General features: G+C 52.9%; 1 protein-coding gene and 1 non-coding gene across 3 annotated transcripts; one reads left to right on the forward strand and one right to left on the reverse strand.

Annotated features, from left to right (window-relative positions):
- Positions 1-3,092: 3,092 nt before the first annotated feature.
- On the forward strand, positions 3,093-15,307 carry FARSA (phenylalanyl-tRNA synthetase, alpha subunit). 2 transcript variants are annotated; one of them, XM_008566654.1, is made up of 13 exons: positions 3,093-3,275; positions 5,370-5,507; positions 5,589-5,687; positions 5,762-5,880; positions 6,937-7,029; positions 7,115-7,243; positions 7,320-7,435; positions 8,947-9,031; positions 9,125-9,224; positions 9,321-9,489; positions 9,573-9,650; positions 9,816-9,930; positions 10,999-11,389. In XM_008566654.1, exons 1-13 carry the CDS (start codon positions 3,129-3,131, stop codon positions 11,126-11,128), a joined length of 1,518 nt encoding a protein of 505 aa, XP_008564876.1. In that variant the 5' UTR covers positions 3,093-3,128; the 3' UTR covers positions 11,129-11,389. The 2 variants fall into 2 exon arrangements, with proteins under 2 accessions (XP_008564876.1, XP_008564877.1); XM_008566655.1 differs by lacking the exon at positions 10,999-11,389 and adding an exon at positions 15,199-15,307 and having other exon boundaries at positions 3,108-3,275.
- TRNAI-GAU lies at positions 13,895-13,968 on the reverse strand. The gene has a single exon. It is a non-coding gene; the product is annotated as a tRNA-Ile (tRNA).
- Positions 15,308-15,528: the final 221 nt, after the last annotated feature.

The following is a 15,528-nucleotide window of genomic DNA, read 5'->3' on the forward strand; positions in this document are numbered from 1 at the left end:
GTCGACCACGCGTTGTGGGGGACGCCCTCTTGTGGGGTGGGGGCCGCGAGCCCCTCAGGCCAGATCACATGACCAGACCTCAGCCCGACCCCGCCCTCGCTCGCGTCTTTCAGTTTGGATGTTTAAAGAACCCGCGGGAGCGCAGGTGTAACCGCGCGGGACTCGGACCTTGCCCCGGCTTCGCCCCCTCCCGTCCCCTGTGCGTGGAGTACTGGGCAAGGCTTTCCTAGCCACTTTCTATCTTACATTTGGCACCCCAGCGAGATGAGCTGAGGCTGGGTACCTGGGGCTTCGCGGCACCCCGATGCCACAGCCAAGCAGGCCAATGGAGAGAATGCCGTACCTCTCCTCCTTCCGCCCCCTTGTGTCCTGGCAGCCTGTCAGATTGCTGCTGTGTAACCTGGGCATGTCGCCTGGCCTCTCTGAAGTCACAGAAGCTAGCTGCTCCCTAGAAGAAGCTTTTAGGGCTGTCTGAGGACAGAGGGAAGGAAGTGCAGCAGGCTCGAAGAGGTGACTATAGGCTGTGGCTTCTAGGGTAGGGGTGGGGTTATTTCTCTGCCGCGTCCCCTTACTCTCTCCTCTCAGCCTGTAAATGAAAGGGGTCGCTGCCTGTGGTCTCCCACAAACGGCCTGGCTTTTGCAATTAAACGGCTATAGCCGAGAAGGCAGGGGGTTCCGTTTGAAGAGGAGAAAAAGACACAGATGGTCGGGAAGATAAGGTCCCAGGGAGATGGGCAGGACCCCTGGGTCTAGAGTCTTCTGAAGCCAGAGGCACGTGACAGACACCAGCTCCCTGCCTCCCTGCCATAGAAAGGAGGAAGGAGAGCTGGGGGTTTTCCAAACTTTGAGCAAAGTGGACTGCAGAAGCAAGGGAGGTGGGGAATCCTGGCAATAGGGTGGGGAGGGGGGCTAGTGGTGGAGACTAAGAAAAGGGAAGGAATGAGGAGTACTGGGGAAGCTGGGGTTCTGCCCCTTCCTACAGACAGTATCCAGTATTGCCTAGCCTGGCCCCGCTCACGAGGATATCCAAGTCCAGGGTGACCACCCCAGGCATGCCACTTCCACATTCCCTCCTGTCGTGTGGCATGGACATGAGGGCTTGGTGCTTCCTGCCTGAGAGCAGACACTGCGGATCTTTTTCACCTCTCCATCCCCCAATGACTCCTGCAGCACCTGACATGGAACAGGCTTAAAAACTACTTGCTTGTTGGCCGGCCCCATGGCTCACTCGGGAGAGTGTCGTGCTGATAACACCACGGGCCCCGGGTTCGGATCCCATATAAGAATGGCCGGTTCGCTCACTGGCTGAGCATGGTGCTGACAACACCAAGCCAAGGGTTAAGATCCCCTTACCAGTCATCTTTAAAAAACAAAAAAAACTACTTGCTTGTTGGCCCGCCCCATGGCTCACTCGGGAGAGTGTCGTGCTGATAACACCACGGGCCCCGGGTTCGGATCCCATATAAGAATGGCCGGTTCGCTCACTGGCTGAGCATGGTGCTGACAACACCAAGCCAAGGGTTAAGATCCCCTTACCAGTCATCTTTAAAAAAAAAAAAAAACTACTTGCTTGTGACTGAAGGAAGAAAGGACTCTTGTGGGAATTAAATAAACAAAAATGGCCAAAGTGCTTTGATGCTGAGGAGAAAAGGGACTTTGAGAGATGCATCCTGAATACAGGACCTCATTGTAGGGTCAGGATTTGGGGTTATTAGTAACCCCATCTTACAGGCTCAAATAATAATTGTGGTGTTCAATGAGTAAATGTGTTCTGTTTATGAGTGCCTGACACATGGTCCATACTCAATTTAGTATTAGCAAGTACTGCATACATGTATGCACACTATATCATGTAATTCTCACAATAACCTGGGCTCATATAATCTCCATTTGGACGAGGAAACTGAGGCACAGAAAAACTAAGCGATCTGGTTGAGTGACATAAGTGGCAGATTTGGGATTAGAATCTACCTAAGCTGTCTAACATAGTCGCCACTGGCCAAGTGACCAGTGATCGTTTGAAATTTGACTGAGGGCTGACTGGTTAGCTTAGTTGGTTACAGCATGGTGTTATAACACCAAGGACAAGGGTACGGATCCCCTCACTGGCCAGCTGCCAAAAAAAAAAAAATGTAAGAAATGTGGCTGGTCTGAACGGAGATGTGCTGTAGGTGTAAAATACACATCAGATTTTGACGACTTAGTATGAGAAAAGAACGCAAAATATTTCATTAGCAGTCTTGAAAAATCAATCCGGACATAATAGATTATGTAAATTCTCAAAGTTATTTCCACCGGTTTCTTTTTTCATGTTGCTACTAGAAAATTTAAAATTACATTTCTGTCTCATATCATATCTCTATAGGACAGGGCTAACCTACATTAGCATTATTGCTCTGACATTGGTCTTCTCAGAGCATGAAGGGGGTGGAATCTGGAGAGTTTATAATTTTTTACCCCATTTCCACCAACTCCCTGTAGAACCTTGGGCAAGTTACAACTCCCTCTGAGCCTCAGTTTTCTAATCTGTGAAGTGGGGGTTATATCAGTACCTACATCATAAAGTGTTGAGGTGAAATGAAATTATATACCTGAAGCACTTAGCACTGGGTCGGGCACATAGGAGGTAGTCCACACGCGTAAGCTGCCACCTTGATTATAACTATTACTAGGTGAGTCCCTACCCAGACTCCCTTTGAAAATGTAAAAGTAGTTAACATCCACTGAATGACCATCTCTGCAGATCACCACCCACCGCCCTGCTCCAGGGCAAGGGAAAATCCCAAAAGGGCAAAGAGCTCAGGGCCCCAGAGGGTGAAATCCAAGGTCACACAACCCACTGGAGGGGGCACTGGATGAAACTCAAAACAAAACCGTGCTTCTGACCTTGAGGACATCAATTTTACCTCTCTGGTCAACCAGCGGACCTTGGTGCAGTAAGGGCGGAGGTGGGGCTTGAGTCCCTTCCACCCGTTGAGGCTTAGTTGCCGCCCTCAAGATGGCGGCGCCCTGAGCACTGCAGCCCGGCCTGCCACACTCAAGATGGCGGCACGCGCTCCCGGGCGCCGGTTCCGGTTCCGGTTGCTCTGGCCCGGCACCAAGACACGCCGAGCGCGCTGGCAGCAACCATGGCGGATGGTCCTGTAGCGGAGCTGCTGCTGCGGCGGCTGGAGGCGGCCGACGGCGGCCTGGACAGCGCGGAGCTGGCGGCCGAGCTGGGCGTGGAGCACCAGGCAGTGGTGGGCGCCGTGAAGAGCCTGCAGACGCTGGGCGAGGTGAGCCGGGCCCGTGATGCCGGGCCGCCTGGCTTTTGCACTTGCAGTTCCCTTGCCAGAAGAGCCCTGCCTCCAGGACAAACTGCGTCAGGCCTGGTTAGGGGTAACTGTATCTGAGTCTACCCTGGGAGGAGCAGGCGGGGAGTCTGTTACGAGTGAGGGCCCGGGCGCCCGGATGTTCCTCCTGCAATAAACGTCCATTGAGGCATGATCAGCAGGGGGTGGGGGAAGGTGTACGTTGGTGAACAAGAAAGACACGGTCACTGCTCTTACGGAGGTTTCGGTCTAATAGGGACGTGCTCAAGCGATCAGAATTATGGGGAAAACCCAAGGAATCCACCGGTGACAGCTGACCTAACCTTGGGGATCAGGGAGAGTGGCCCAGTGGAGGTGACAGCTGAGTCGGGTCTATGCACTGTGGAGGAAAGCCATGGTATTTTAGGGATGAATGACGGGTGGTTAACGGGATGACAGGTGGCCAGAGACACCAGTACAGCTAGAATTGCAAGGCTTTGTAGGTTTTTATCTCATAGGAGAACTGGGGAGCCGTAGCAGGAGCTGGAGCAGGTCAAATATGTGTGCTTTCTCCATCAACTTTGGGAAGGATTAACGGGCAGGACTGGAGGCTAGAGGATGAAGGCAGAGGCTGGCAAATCCCCAAGCTAGACGGCATGGTGTCTGACTGTGGGGAGGCAGCTGGAATTGGGGGTGGGGAGCATGACCTGAGATTCAGGACAAGGCAAGGGGAGCACCCATGAAGCCTAGCTTTCCAACTTGGGAAAGTGGAGGGTGATGGAAGTACAGGAGGAGAATGTTGAGGGGCCCGTGGGCCGCCCAGGAGGCTGGATCCCTGAGGCAAGCACTCAGGAAACAGGTCTGGACTGTTTATCAAGCTCACATTCCATGACCCATTCTGATCTCAGCTTTACTTGTTCAGTTCTTGCTGTAAGCCTAGGGTGATGACTCTGTTATTATCCCCATTTTGCAGCTATGACAGCTGATGCTCAGCACTGGTCAGTAACTTGTCAGTGTCACTGGAAGCGGTTGGTGAACCCAGATATGAAATTAGGCACTTGGATTACCAGTACCGAGGTCTTCACTGCAAAGGAGAAAGTGAAGCTATGGTGTGGGGGGTAATCAGTCTGAAATTGACATATGTGTAGGTCATATAGGTCACAGAGGGTTAAATAATGACCTTTTTTTTTTTTTTTTGGCAGCTGGCCGGTACAGGGATCAAACCCTAGACCCTGGTATTAATAATGATAATTTAATTTGGCTTAATCTCATAACGATGATGGCAAAGATAACAAAAATAACAACAGTAGTTAGAATTTGTGCAGCATTTGTCGCACATTGAGCACTCTGTTCTTTTCTGTGCGTTGATTCACTTACTCTTCAAAACCCTCTGAGGGGAGCCCATCAGACCTTTCTCTTACAGAGAAGAAAAGTCACTCGGGAGATTAAGCAACTTTCCTGAGCTCACAGTGAGTGAGGAACAGAGCTGGATTAGAACAAAGGAGGAGTGAGGACTTGTGAACCCCACCTAGCCTTGTCCCTGTCTGCATGACCCTGGACCTGTCCTCATCTTGGAGCCTCAGGTTCCTGCTTCCTTCTATAACACTCTTGGCACTGAGATGTGAATATAGAGACAAATCAGCTAATCTGAGAACTTAAAATTTGTCAACAGGGGCTGCTCAGTTGGTTAGAGCGTAGTGCTGACAACACCAAAGTCAAGAGTTTGGATCCCCATGCTGGCCAATGACCAAAAAATAAATAAATAAAATCTTTTATCAGGTTCAAAAGTGATAGTAAGATTTTTTTCTCTGCCAGGCAATGTACTTAGTACTTTATCTCACCCTGGGAGGTGTGAACTATCATCGTCATTATTATTATTATTGTATCAATGTTACATAAGGGAAGTGGAGGCTTGGCAACAGGAAATGCTTCCCTCGGGATCATCTAGCTGGAAAGTGGCACAGCTGGGACATGAAGCCAGCTTCAGAGGCTATGCTTTAAACCTCGGCCCCAGTGCTGCAGCAAAGGGGTGACTGACTCTGAACCATCCTCCTCTCTGTGGCCCCCATTTCCCTCCAGGTCATTGAGGCTGAACTTCGCTCCACCAAGCGCTGGGAGCTCACCGCTGAGGGTGAGGAGATTGCCCGGGAGGGCAGCCATGAGGCCCGTGTGTTTCGCAGCATCCCTCCGGAGGGCCTGGCCCAGAGCGAGCTCATGGTAGGGGCTTGTGGGCAAGCGGGGAAGTGATTGGGTAAAGGTGGTCCTCGTGCCCCACTCACTGCAGCCTCACTCCTCCAGCGACTGCCCAGTGGCAAAGTGGGCTTCAGCAAGGCCATGTCCAATAAGTGGATCCGTGTGGACAAGAGCGCAGCTGATGGGCCCCGGGTGTTCCGAGTGGTGAGTCCCTGCAGGCGGGCGGGCAGGTGGACAGGTGGATGGGCCCCTGGCCCTCACACCCCTCATCGTGGCAGGTGGACAGCATGGAGGATGAGGTGCAGGGGCGGCTCCAGCTGGTCCGGGGAGGACAGGCCGAGAAGCTGGGCGAGAAGGAGAGGAGCGAGCTCAGGAAGAGGAAGCTGCTGACTGAAGTGTGAGTGGGCAGTGCTACCTGCAGGCTCAGGCCACCATCACTGTGTGGCACTATGGTGGGAAGGTGGGTGGGAGCTGTCCTATCCACACCACGCTGAGGGTGCTGCCAGTTTCCTCCCAGCCCCTTTACACCATGATTGTCAAGCGCACATGCCAGCCTTAGGGCCTTTGCCCATGATTCATCTTCTGCTGAGAAATATCTTCCCACCGATCTTTAAGGCAGGCTTTGGCATCAAACCTCTGCTCATGTGTCACCTTAAAGAGCCTACTCTGACACCCTTTTTTCCCCTCGAGTTCCACACAAGCCCCTCACTGCCAGTATCCATCTCTCATACCCTGATCATCTCCTTCACGGTCCTTAGCCCTGTCTGAAGCTGAATGAATAGGCACCAGACAGGCTTCTGGAACCTGGATGGGCTGGAGGCTTTGCTCTTGCAGGGCTGATGTCTGCAGTGAGCAGACAGAGTGGCATAGAGAACAGAGACTGCAACCGGCTGCTTGATTTTATTTATTTATTTTTTTGGTGGCTGGCCAGTACAGGGATCCAAACCCTTGACCTTGGTGTTTTCAGCACCATGCTCTCTCAAGTGATCTATCTGGCCAGCCTGGCTGCCTGATTGAAATCTGGGCTCTGCCACTTACTAGCTCAGTGACCTTGGCCAAGTCACCTGGCCTTTCCCAGCCTCAGTTTCCTCATCTATAGAATGGCCCCTACCTACCAGGTTGTAGAATACTTTAGTGGAATAGAGCCTGGCACAGAATAAACCCTCTAGATTTTACCTAATACTATGGTTCCCAGCTGTGTACTTAGTGCCTTAAACTGACCCTGGTACACATTAAGTTCTCGATAAGTGTTTGTTGAATGAATAAGTGAGTGGACACAGGGAAATAGGAGATGGCCACATAAGAGAATTTTGAGTGGTGGTAAATGCTAGGGAGAAAATAAAGCAGAATGACTTGGTGGGCAGTGTTGGGATCAGCATCAGATGAGAGATCAAAGAAAGCCTTTTGGAGGAGGTGACAGCAAGCGGCATCACTTTCACTCCTCTGGCCACAGGACCCTGAAGACATACTGGGTGAGCAAAGGCAGTGCCTTCAGCACCAGCATCTCCAAGCAGGAGGCAGAGCTGAGCCCGGAGATGATCTCCAGGTAGGTAGGGGTGTGCCCCAGGATGGGGGGCAGGTGGAAGTTGGGCATCCCTCACCAGGCCTGTGCATCTCAAATCCCCCCACAGTGGCTCCTGGCGTGACCGGCCCTTCAAGCCCTACAACTTCTTGGCCCGTGGCGTCCTCCCTGACAGTGGCCACCTGCACCCCCTGCTCAAGGTCCGCTCCCAGTTCCGCCAGATCTTCCTGGAGATGGGGTGAGCGTGGGGCCAGGGGCGGGACTGGCATAGCCACTGGGTACAGGCAGGGCAGTCAGGCCGCATCTCCCACCAGGTTCACTGAGATGCCAACTGACAACTTCATCGAGAGCTCCTTCTGGAACTTTGACGCACTCTTCCAGCCCCAGCAGCACCCGGCGCGCGACCAGCATGACACCTTCTTCCTGCGAGGTGGGTCAGCCCTGAGGTCCTGGCTGGGATGACATGGGAGGTGCCAGGCCTGGGCAGAATTTTTAGGGGTTAGGCATCCCATTTTACAAAATAAAGCCCTGTGGGGCTGGCTGGTTAGCTAGTTACTTAGCACGCAGCCTTATGATACCAAGGACACGGGTTTGGATCCCCATACTGGCCAGCCACCAAAAAAATAAATAAATAGAAAAAAATAAATCCCATCCTCAGTGTGGCCAGCAAGGCCTGTGAGAGCTGGTCCCATCAACCTCTGTGATCTCCTTCCACCGCTGTTAGTCTTCACTCTGGTCCTCTGGACATGACAGTGCTGTGTCCGCCTCAGGGCCTTTGCCCATGCTGTGCCTTCCACTGAGAATGTCTTCTAGATAGATCTTCAAGGCAGCTGTGGAATCCAACTTCCTCTCATGTCACCACCAGTGCTACAAGAGCCCCTCACCCCTGGTCTTCATTCTTGTGTCCCGGTTCTTTCTTTCTTTCACTGTACTCGGTGCTGTCTGAAATTGAATGGCTTCCCACAGTGGTTGTTGTCTACCCCACCAGGAGGGCTGGCAAGGTCACTGGATGCCCATTATCTGGCTAGGAGCAACGTCATTCTTGTCATCATCTCGTGGCACCCAAAACTGACTAAGCACTCATTACACACTAGTCGCTGTTCTAATCTTGACAATTACAAGAATTAGTACTGTTAGCTTCCTTTTACAAATGAGGAAACTGAGGCATAGAGAGGGAATGTCTCTTGCCTGGGGTCACACAGCTTGTAAGTTCTGGAGGTGGGATTCGATCCCAGGCTTTTCAGGAACACCAAAATTGTGTCTTTGGAAGGGGATCTTAAGAATTTGCACATTCATGCAACGATGCTCTCTGAGCCTCACCTGTGCACCAAGGTCTCTGTTAACACCTGGGTCACAGCCATGGACGGGACAGAAGTCCCTGCTCTGGGGACACCTGTATCCTGGTTGGGGAGGTGTGTTAAATCTTGAGCAAGCTGTGTAGTGGGATGGGGAATGGTAAGTGCAACAGGGGAAATTGGTGTGTGTGTGTGTGTGTGTGTGTGTGTGTGTGTGTGTGTGTGTGTCGGGGGGGGGGTGTGGCTGTTAATTTAAATGAGTCTTTGTTTAAGCAAAGACTGAAGGAGATGAGGGAGGGAGCCATATTTGGAGAAGGAAATTTCCAGGCAGAGGAAATGGCCAGTGCAAAGCCCTAAGGCTGGAATGTGCCTGGTGTGCTCACAGGTCAGCTGGGAGGCCCAGCAACTGGAGAGGTGGTAGGAATGGGAGGAGGTGACGGAACAGAGCCACAGGAGGACTTGGGCTTTTCCTCTGAGTGAGGTGGGAGCTGTGGAGGGTTCTGGGCAGAGGAGGGGTGTAACTGACTTAGGCGTCCCTGGTGCCCTCTGACTGCTATTGGGGAAAGAGTGTCACATCACCACCATCCATGTAGGGGCTATTTGAGAAATGCCCGTGACTGACCAGATGATGCTCTATCCTGCCCAGATCCAGCCGAGGCCCTGCAGCTCCCAATGGACTACGTCCAGCGGGTCAAGCGGATCCACTCTCAGGGCGGCTATGGCTCACAGGGGTGAGGAAGGACTTTGACTGTGGGGGATTACGGGAGGGAAGGAGGTGGAGGCCCGAGGGCCACAGCACGGACTTCCCGCCTTTCTTCTTGAAGGTACAAGTACAACTGGAAGCTAGACGAGGCCAGGAAAAACCTGCTGCGCACACACACCACGTCTGCCAGCGCCCGTGCCCTCTACCGCCTTGCCCAGAAGGTGCGGCTTGGCCTGGGCAGTGGGGCTTGGGGGGCTGTCATACAGACTTCCTGACCCACACCCGGGCTGGGCCTGGCTGTCACCCCTGCTCCCCAGAAGCCCTTCACACCAGCCAAGTACTTCTCCATTGACCGTGTGTTCCGGAACGAGACCCTGGATGCCACACACCTGGCCGAGTTCCACCAGATCGAAGGCGTTGTGGCTGACCATGGCCTCACCCTGGGTCACCTCATGGGCGTGCTGCGGGAGTTCTTCACCAAGCTGGGTGAGCAGGCTGGCCAGGGCAGGTGGGCTTGGTGGGGTGGTGGGAGGGTGCCTGGGTCACCAGACTTATCCTCCACCCCCCAGGTATCACCCAGCTGCGTTTCAAGCCGGCTTACAACCCCTACACAGAGCCCAGCATGGAGGTGTTCAGCTACCACCAAGGTCAGGTTGGAACCCAGTACTAGGGTATAGAAGGTGGTCTCAGGCTCCCCATGGCTTGGCCTGGGTCTCCCTCACTGCCAAGCCGATACCCTACCTCCCAAGCTCACCACCAGGCCCAGCACCACCCATACATGCTGCTTCGTCTTCACTCTCCCACCCCCACAGGCCTGAAGAAATGGGTGGAGGTTGGGAATTCTGGAGTCTTCCGTCCCGAAATGCTGCTGCCCATGGGGCTCCCCGAGAATGTATCAGTCATCGCCTGGGGCCTGTCTCTGGAGCGGTGAGTGTCCGGGGAGGAACTCCGGGGTCTGGCTGCCTCGCCAGGCATGGGGGCCTGTGGAGCTTCAGCACCGTCTCTTCATTCATTGATTCACTCATTCGTTTGACAAAGCTTTATTAGTAAGCACCTGCTCTATACCCGGCCCTGTGCACAAACATGATAGCATACCTCCCTGCCTCTGTGAAGCTGGGATTCTGGTGGAGGAAAAGGATGATAACTAGAAGATAGAGAAGTAAATTCAACTAGTAAAATCTATAGAGAAAGTGAAGCAGAGAGTGCTGTTTTAGTCCATTTTGTGTTGCTATAACAGAACTACCTGAGACTGGGTAATTTATAAGGAAAAGAGGTTTATTTGGCTTATGATTCTGGCACATCTGCATCTGGCATGGGCCTCAGGCTGCTTCTACTCGTGGAGGAAAAATGGCAGGCAGCTGGCAGGTACATGGTGAGAGGAAGCAAGAGAGAGCAAGAGAGAGGAGGTGCCGGGGTCCTTTAAAGAATCAGGTCTTGCGGGAACTAATAGAGTGAGAACTCACTCACTACCCCTCCTTCCCCAGGGAGAGCATTAATCCATTCATGAGGGATCCGCCCCCATGACTCAATTAGTTTCTAACACTGCCACATTGGAGATCAAATCGCTACATGAGTTTTGGAGGGGACAACACATCCAAACTCCATCAAGCGCTAAGGAGATTAGGTAGTCAGGGAAGGCTTCACAGAGGAGGTGGCATCTGAGCAAAGCCTGGAGGTGGATGAAGGGGTGAGCTGTGAGAATATCCAGGGAAGGGCGTTCCAGGCAGAAGGCATAGCTAGTGCAAAGGCCCTGAGGCTGGACTGGGCCTGGTGTGTTTGGAGAACAGCAAGGAGGCCAGTGTGGCTGGAGGAAGTCGGTGAAGGGGCAGAGTGAGAGGAGGTGAGGGCAGGGAGGTGACAAGGCAGACGGTCCAGGGCCTTGTGGATCATGGGGAGGCCTTTGGCTTTTACTCTGAGGAAGGTGGGAGCCATGGAGGGTTCTGAGCAGAGAACAGGACCTGACCTCGTGTTAAACTCTGTCCCCTTACCCCCAAGCCCAACGATGATCAAATATGGCATCAACAATATCCGGGAGCTGGTGGGCCACAAGGTGAACCTGCAGATGGTGTATGACAGTCCCTTGTGCCGCCTGGATGCCGAGCCGAGGACACAGGAGGCTGCATGACGTGGGCCACACCCCGATCACCTGCCCTCCCTGAGTCCCTGCTGCCTAGTCCCTTTGCATCCCTTGCCAGTAACCTCCTTATATTTATGAGGCCTCTGTGAGGCCAGCCTCCCCCTCCCCTTGGTATTTCCTCTTCCCTACCCATCCCAGGGGCAGGGGAGTGGGTAGCAGTTTCCTTCTGTGGTCTGTCCACCTATGAGGGTGGGCCATAGGGAGCCCTGCAGGCCACCTGCTGTCTAATAAAGTGGGCATTTGCCCTCATCTGGTGACTTTCCTTAGGGGTGAGGGGTCCTGTTGGATTCCTCCAGCTCAGTGTGCCAGTTGATAGTGAAAAAATTAGTTGCTGGAGCCCCAGGTGTGAGGGGTGGTGAGTTGGGGGTCTTGGATATTCAAAGATCCTAGCCGGCCTGAGCCAGATCACCTGGGAAAGACTACGTCCATGGAGCATTTACTAATCAACTACTGGTGACAGCTCTCTTCTAGCTGAATGGAACAGAAACCTCCTACTTTAGTGAAGGGGACATTTGGAAGGTGGAGACCAAGGTGGTTGTTGGGGCCCTGGGAGCCAGTGGAAACATGGGGGTGGGGGGTGGGAGCTGTTCTCTAAAAAAATTTTTTTTCTTTTTCTTAAAAGATGACCAGTAAGGGGATCTTAACCCTTGATTTGGTGTCGTCGGCACCACGCTCTCCCAAGCGAGCTAACCGGCCATCCTTATATAGGGATCTGAACCTGTGGCCTTGGTGTTATCAGCACCGCACTCTCCCAAGTGAGCAAACCAGCCATCCCTATATAGGGATCTGAACCTGTGGCCTTGGTGTTATCAGCACCGCACTCTCCCAAGTGAGCAAACCAGCCATCCCTATATAGGGATCCGAACCTGTGGCTTTCGTGTTATCAGCACCACACTCTCCCAAGTGAGCCACAGGCCGGCCCCCCAATTTTTTTTCGTAAGGATCAAATGAGCCCGGAGTAGAGAGAGGAGCAGGATAAAGCTCCATGAGCTCAGGGTTCACACTGAACAGTGAGCAGATCTCGCACCTGAGTTTTGTCCCTCATATGTTTTTGTGGAAATATGTTAAAGCGAATCCCAGCCGTTGTGTGGTTCACACCTCATCTTTAGGGCTAGCACACTTTTGGCAACATGGATCATTTCCACATAACCACAAGCCTACCACCGCTGTGCCTAGCTGAGGCCATGGATAGTGCTGGTCCTGGGTCCCCAGTCAGACGTTTTCATTTCAAATTAAATAATTCAAGCATACAGAAAAATGCTCTTTCATGGAACACATGTGCACCTCCTAAGTGCCAGCACTGTTTGAGAGTGAAGACTCACTCAGCAGTGGGCAAAGCAGACTCAGATGCCTGCCCTCGGGGAGCTGACATTCTGGAGGCCAGGGGAGACAAGTGCTAAATAGATAAATACACAAATGGGGGCAGGTAAAGGCCATGGGGCAAAATTAAGGAAAGTGAGGAGGCTCAAGAGCATATAAAGCATAATACAAGAGATCCCCAGGAATCTGCTCCCAGTTTTGTTAAATCAACACTGGCTGTGTTTGCTTTGTATCTTTTCACTTTTTAGAACTGTGTGGTGGATGAGTTTTTTTTTTTAAAAGATGACCGGTAAGGGGATCTCAACCCTTGGCTTGGTGTTGTCAGCACCACGCTCAGCCAGTGAGCAAACCGGCCATCCCTATATAGGATCCGAACCCGTGGCCTTGGTGTTATCAGCTCCGCACTCTCCTGAGTGAGCCACAGGCTGGCCTGTGGTGGATGAGTTTGAAGGCCCTCTGTGGTTGTCCTATTTCTTTTTGTCACCGCCCTGCTAAGATTACTCCCAAATTTGGTGTTTATCATTCTTATGTTATATTTTTAAATTTTTACTACTTATATGCATTACTCTAACAAGACATGGTTTCCTTTTGCACGTTTCAAAAGTTATACAAACTACATCATAAAAGTCCTGCATCTTATGGGTTGCTTTTGTGTGTGTGTGTGTGTGTGTGTACATGTGCGCATTTCCACACGTGTCCATGCTTAACAGCAAGTCAGATTTTTCTGGGTAGATCATCCTCAAAACTTTAAACTCAATGCTGTGAGAAAATGCATTTTGTTTAGCTTCTTGCTTTGACACAAAATACTGATGTTACCCACTATTTAATGAACCCTTACTATGTGCCAGATGTTTTATCCCTGAAAACCTTACCACAGACTGATGTTTTAGCTTTTTATCACCCTAGCAGGGATGGGTTTTGAGAGTGTGTGGCAGTTTTATGATCACCCGGTTGGTAACAGGCATAGTCCAGACTCAAACCCCCGTTCTCCAGAGTGTAGGCGTCAAGATGTGTATCCTTAGTGTGTGGCCCAGGACAGAGCCTGGCACAAGGGGTTGAGCAACGTGAGCAGCTTCCTTCTACCTCCCTTTCTCACATGGACACTGACAGGTGTCCCAGAGAGGAGGTCCACCTCCTTCCCAGTCAATTGGAACAAAATCCGAAACCCTCGCCTTGGCCCTTAGTTGTGCCACCCAGCCTCTGCTCATCTCTTTTGTCCCCCCCCCCGCCACTGCCTCCCCCAGATCCCTGCTCTCCTGCTACCCAGGGCCTCCTGGTTACTCACAGTGAGCTGCTACCACCTCAGAGCCTTTGCACACACCTATTCAAATATTTTGCCCATTTTAAAATTGGATTGTTTGTCTTTTTATTGAGTTGTAAGAGTTCTTGTAAATTCAGCATATAAATTCTTTTTTTTTTTTTACCCTTGGCAGCTAGCCGGTGCAGGGATTGAACCCTGGATCTTGGTGTTATCAGCACCACGCTCTAACCAACTGAGCTAACCAGCCAGCCCCCAAGCTTTTTCTTAGATATATATTTTGCAAATATTTCCTCCCATTCTGGCTCCTTGTGGCCAATTATTATTCTCGTTGTTGCTATTACTATTACTATTAAGGGATTATTGTTAGTACTCCTGTTATTATTAAGGGATGCCACCCTGTATGAGCCAGACCCCACCACCATGCTTTCAAGGAAGTCCTAGTTTTGGAGTGCCGCAGGTAACTGATTCTAGGTGGTAAATGCATAAACTGTTACTGAGGTCAACAGGGAGCCATGGCCGTAATAAGGAGAGGCAAGGGTCCTAATTATTTATTAGAAAGATTTCCCGAGGCAGAGTGCATAGACCAAGACATACAGCACAAACGAAGACCCACTGACATCCCCACACCCGAACGCTAAGTTGTCCCGGAGAGCCTCACACATGCGCACACACGCCCGCGCAGGGCCCATCCCCTCCCCACCCCGACGGCGCCAGCTGCGCGCGCAGCCCTGGGACCTCCCAACTGCCGCTTAACGGTCGGCCGCGCCCCGCCGTGTGCACAAATTCCCCCAGGGGGCGGGGCGGGCGCGTGCGCAGAGGGCGCGAGCGTGAAGGCGGGAAAAGACGGGATGGAGCGACCTGAAGTAAGCCGCGCTTGTTTCCTTCGCGCGGGCGGCGGGCTGACGGGCAGAGAACGGCCGCGATCCCGGGCTTCCCCAGCGGACCCGAGCCCGGCCACTTGTCTCCTGCCATCAGGGCCGCCTCTCTCCAGGCCTGGCCCCGATTTCCTGACTGACCGACCGGGCCCTGACTGACGTACTGACCGTCTCGGCCGGAAGGCCAGATTACCACGCATGGCGCATGGCAGGAGCAGGGTAGAGAGGCTCGGACACCCATGCGCCACACCCGTTTCTTTTCTTCTTCTTTTTCTCCTACCTCTTCTCCTTCCTCAAAGGACTCTAGCCGACATACACACTAGTTAGGAGCCCAGGACCCTCAGCGCCCCTCCCAGGGCCTCTGCCCTCGCCCCGGCCCCTCCAGGTCTCCCCGCCTCGGTCCCCTGGGACAGAAGGTCCCCCCACCCCACGCCCCCGTCCTGATGGTGTCCACCCCAGCCCCGCTCATCTCTTCTGCGGGTCCCCACCATACTGCAGCGGCACATCGTGGTGCCCATGATAAAAGGGTTGGGAAGTGGGCGATCTGCCCACTGCTCGTCTTCCCTCCTTTGATGCTTCTCAAGCGCTGGCTGTGCCCATAGGTGGACGCGCCCCACGTAGATGGCAAGGACCAGGAGCCACAGCCGTTGGGGGAGAGGAAGGAGCATGAGCAGTGCGAGGAGAACCGCCAAGAGGAAGCTGGTGGAGAGCCAACCAGGTGAGGAAGAACCCAGCCCAGCGGGTCCACACAGGCCCCTTGGTCCTTCGCATTGGCCTGTTCCTTCCACAGGGCTCTACCAGTGTCTGCTGTTGTTGCCCTTGTTCTACAATTGATGGAGCAGCCTCCATGTGCCAGGCAAGGTGCTAGGTACTGGGGACGTAGCAGTGAGCTGACACTCTGGAGGAGGAGACAGACAGTGAAGTCCCAAATG

Source organism: Galeopterus variegatus, unplaced genomic scaffold (assembly GCF_000696425.1).
Source record: "Galeopterus variegatus unplaced genomic scaffold, G_variegatus-3.0.2 Scaffold259, whole genome shotgun sequence".
NCBI lineage: Eukaryota > Metazoa > Chordata > Mammalia > Dermoptera > Cynocephalidae > Galeopterus > Galeopterus variegatus.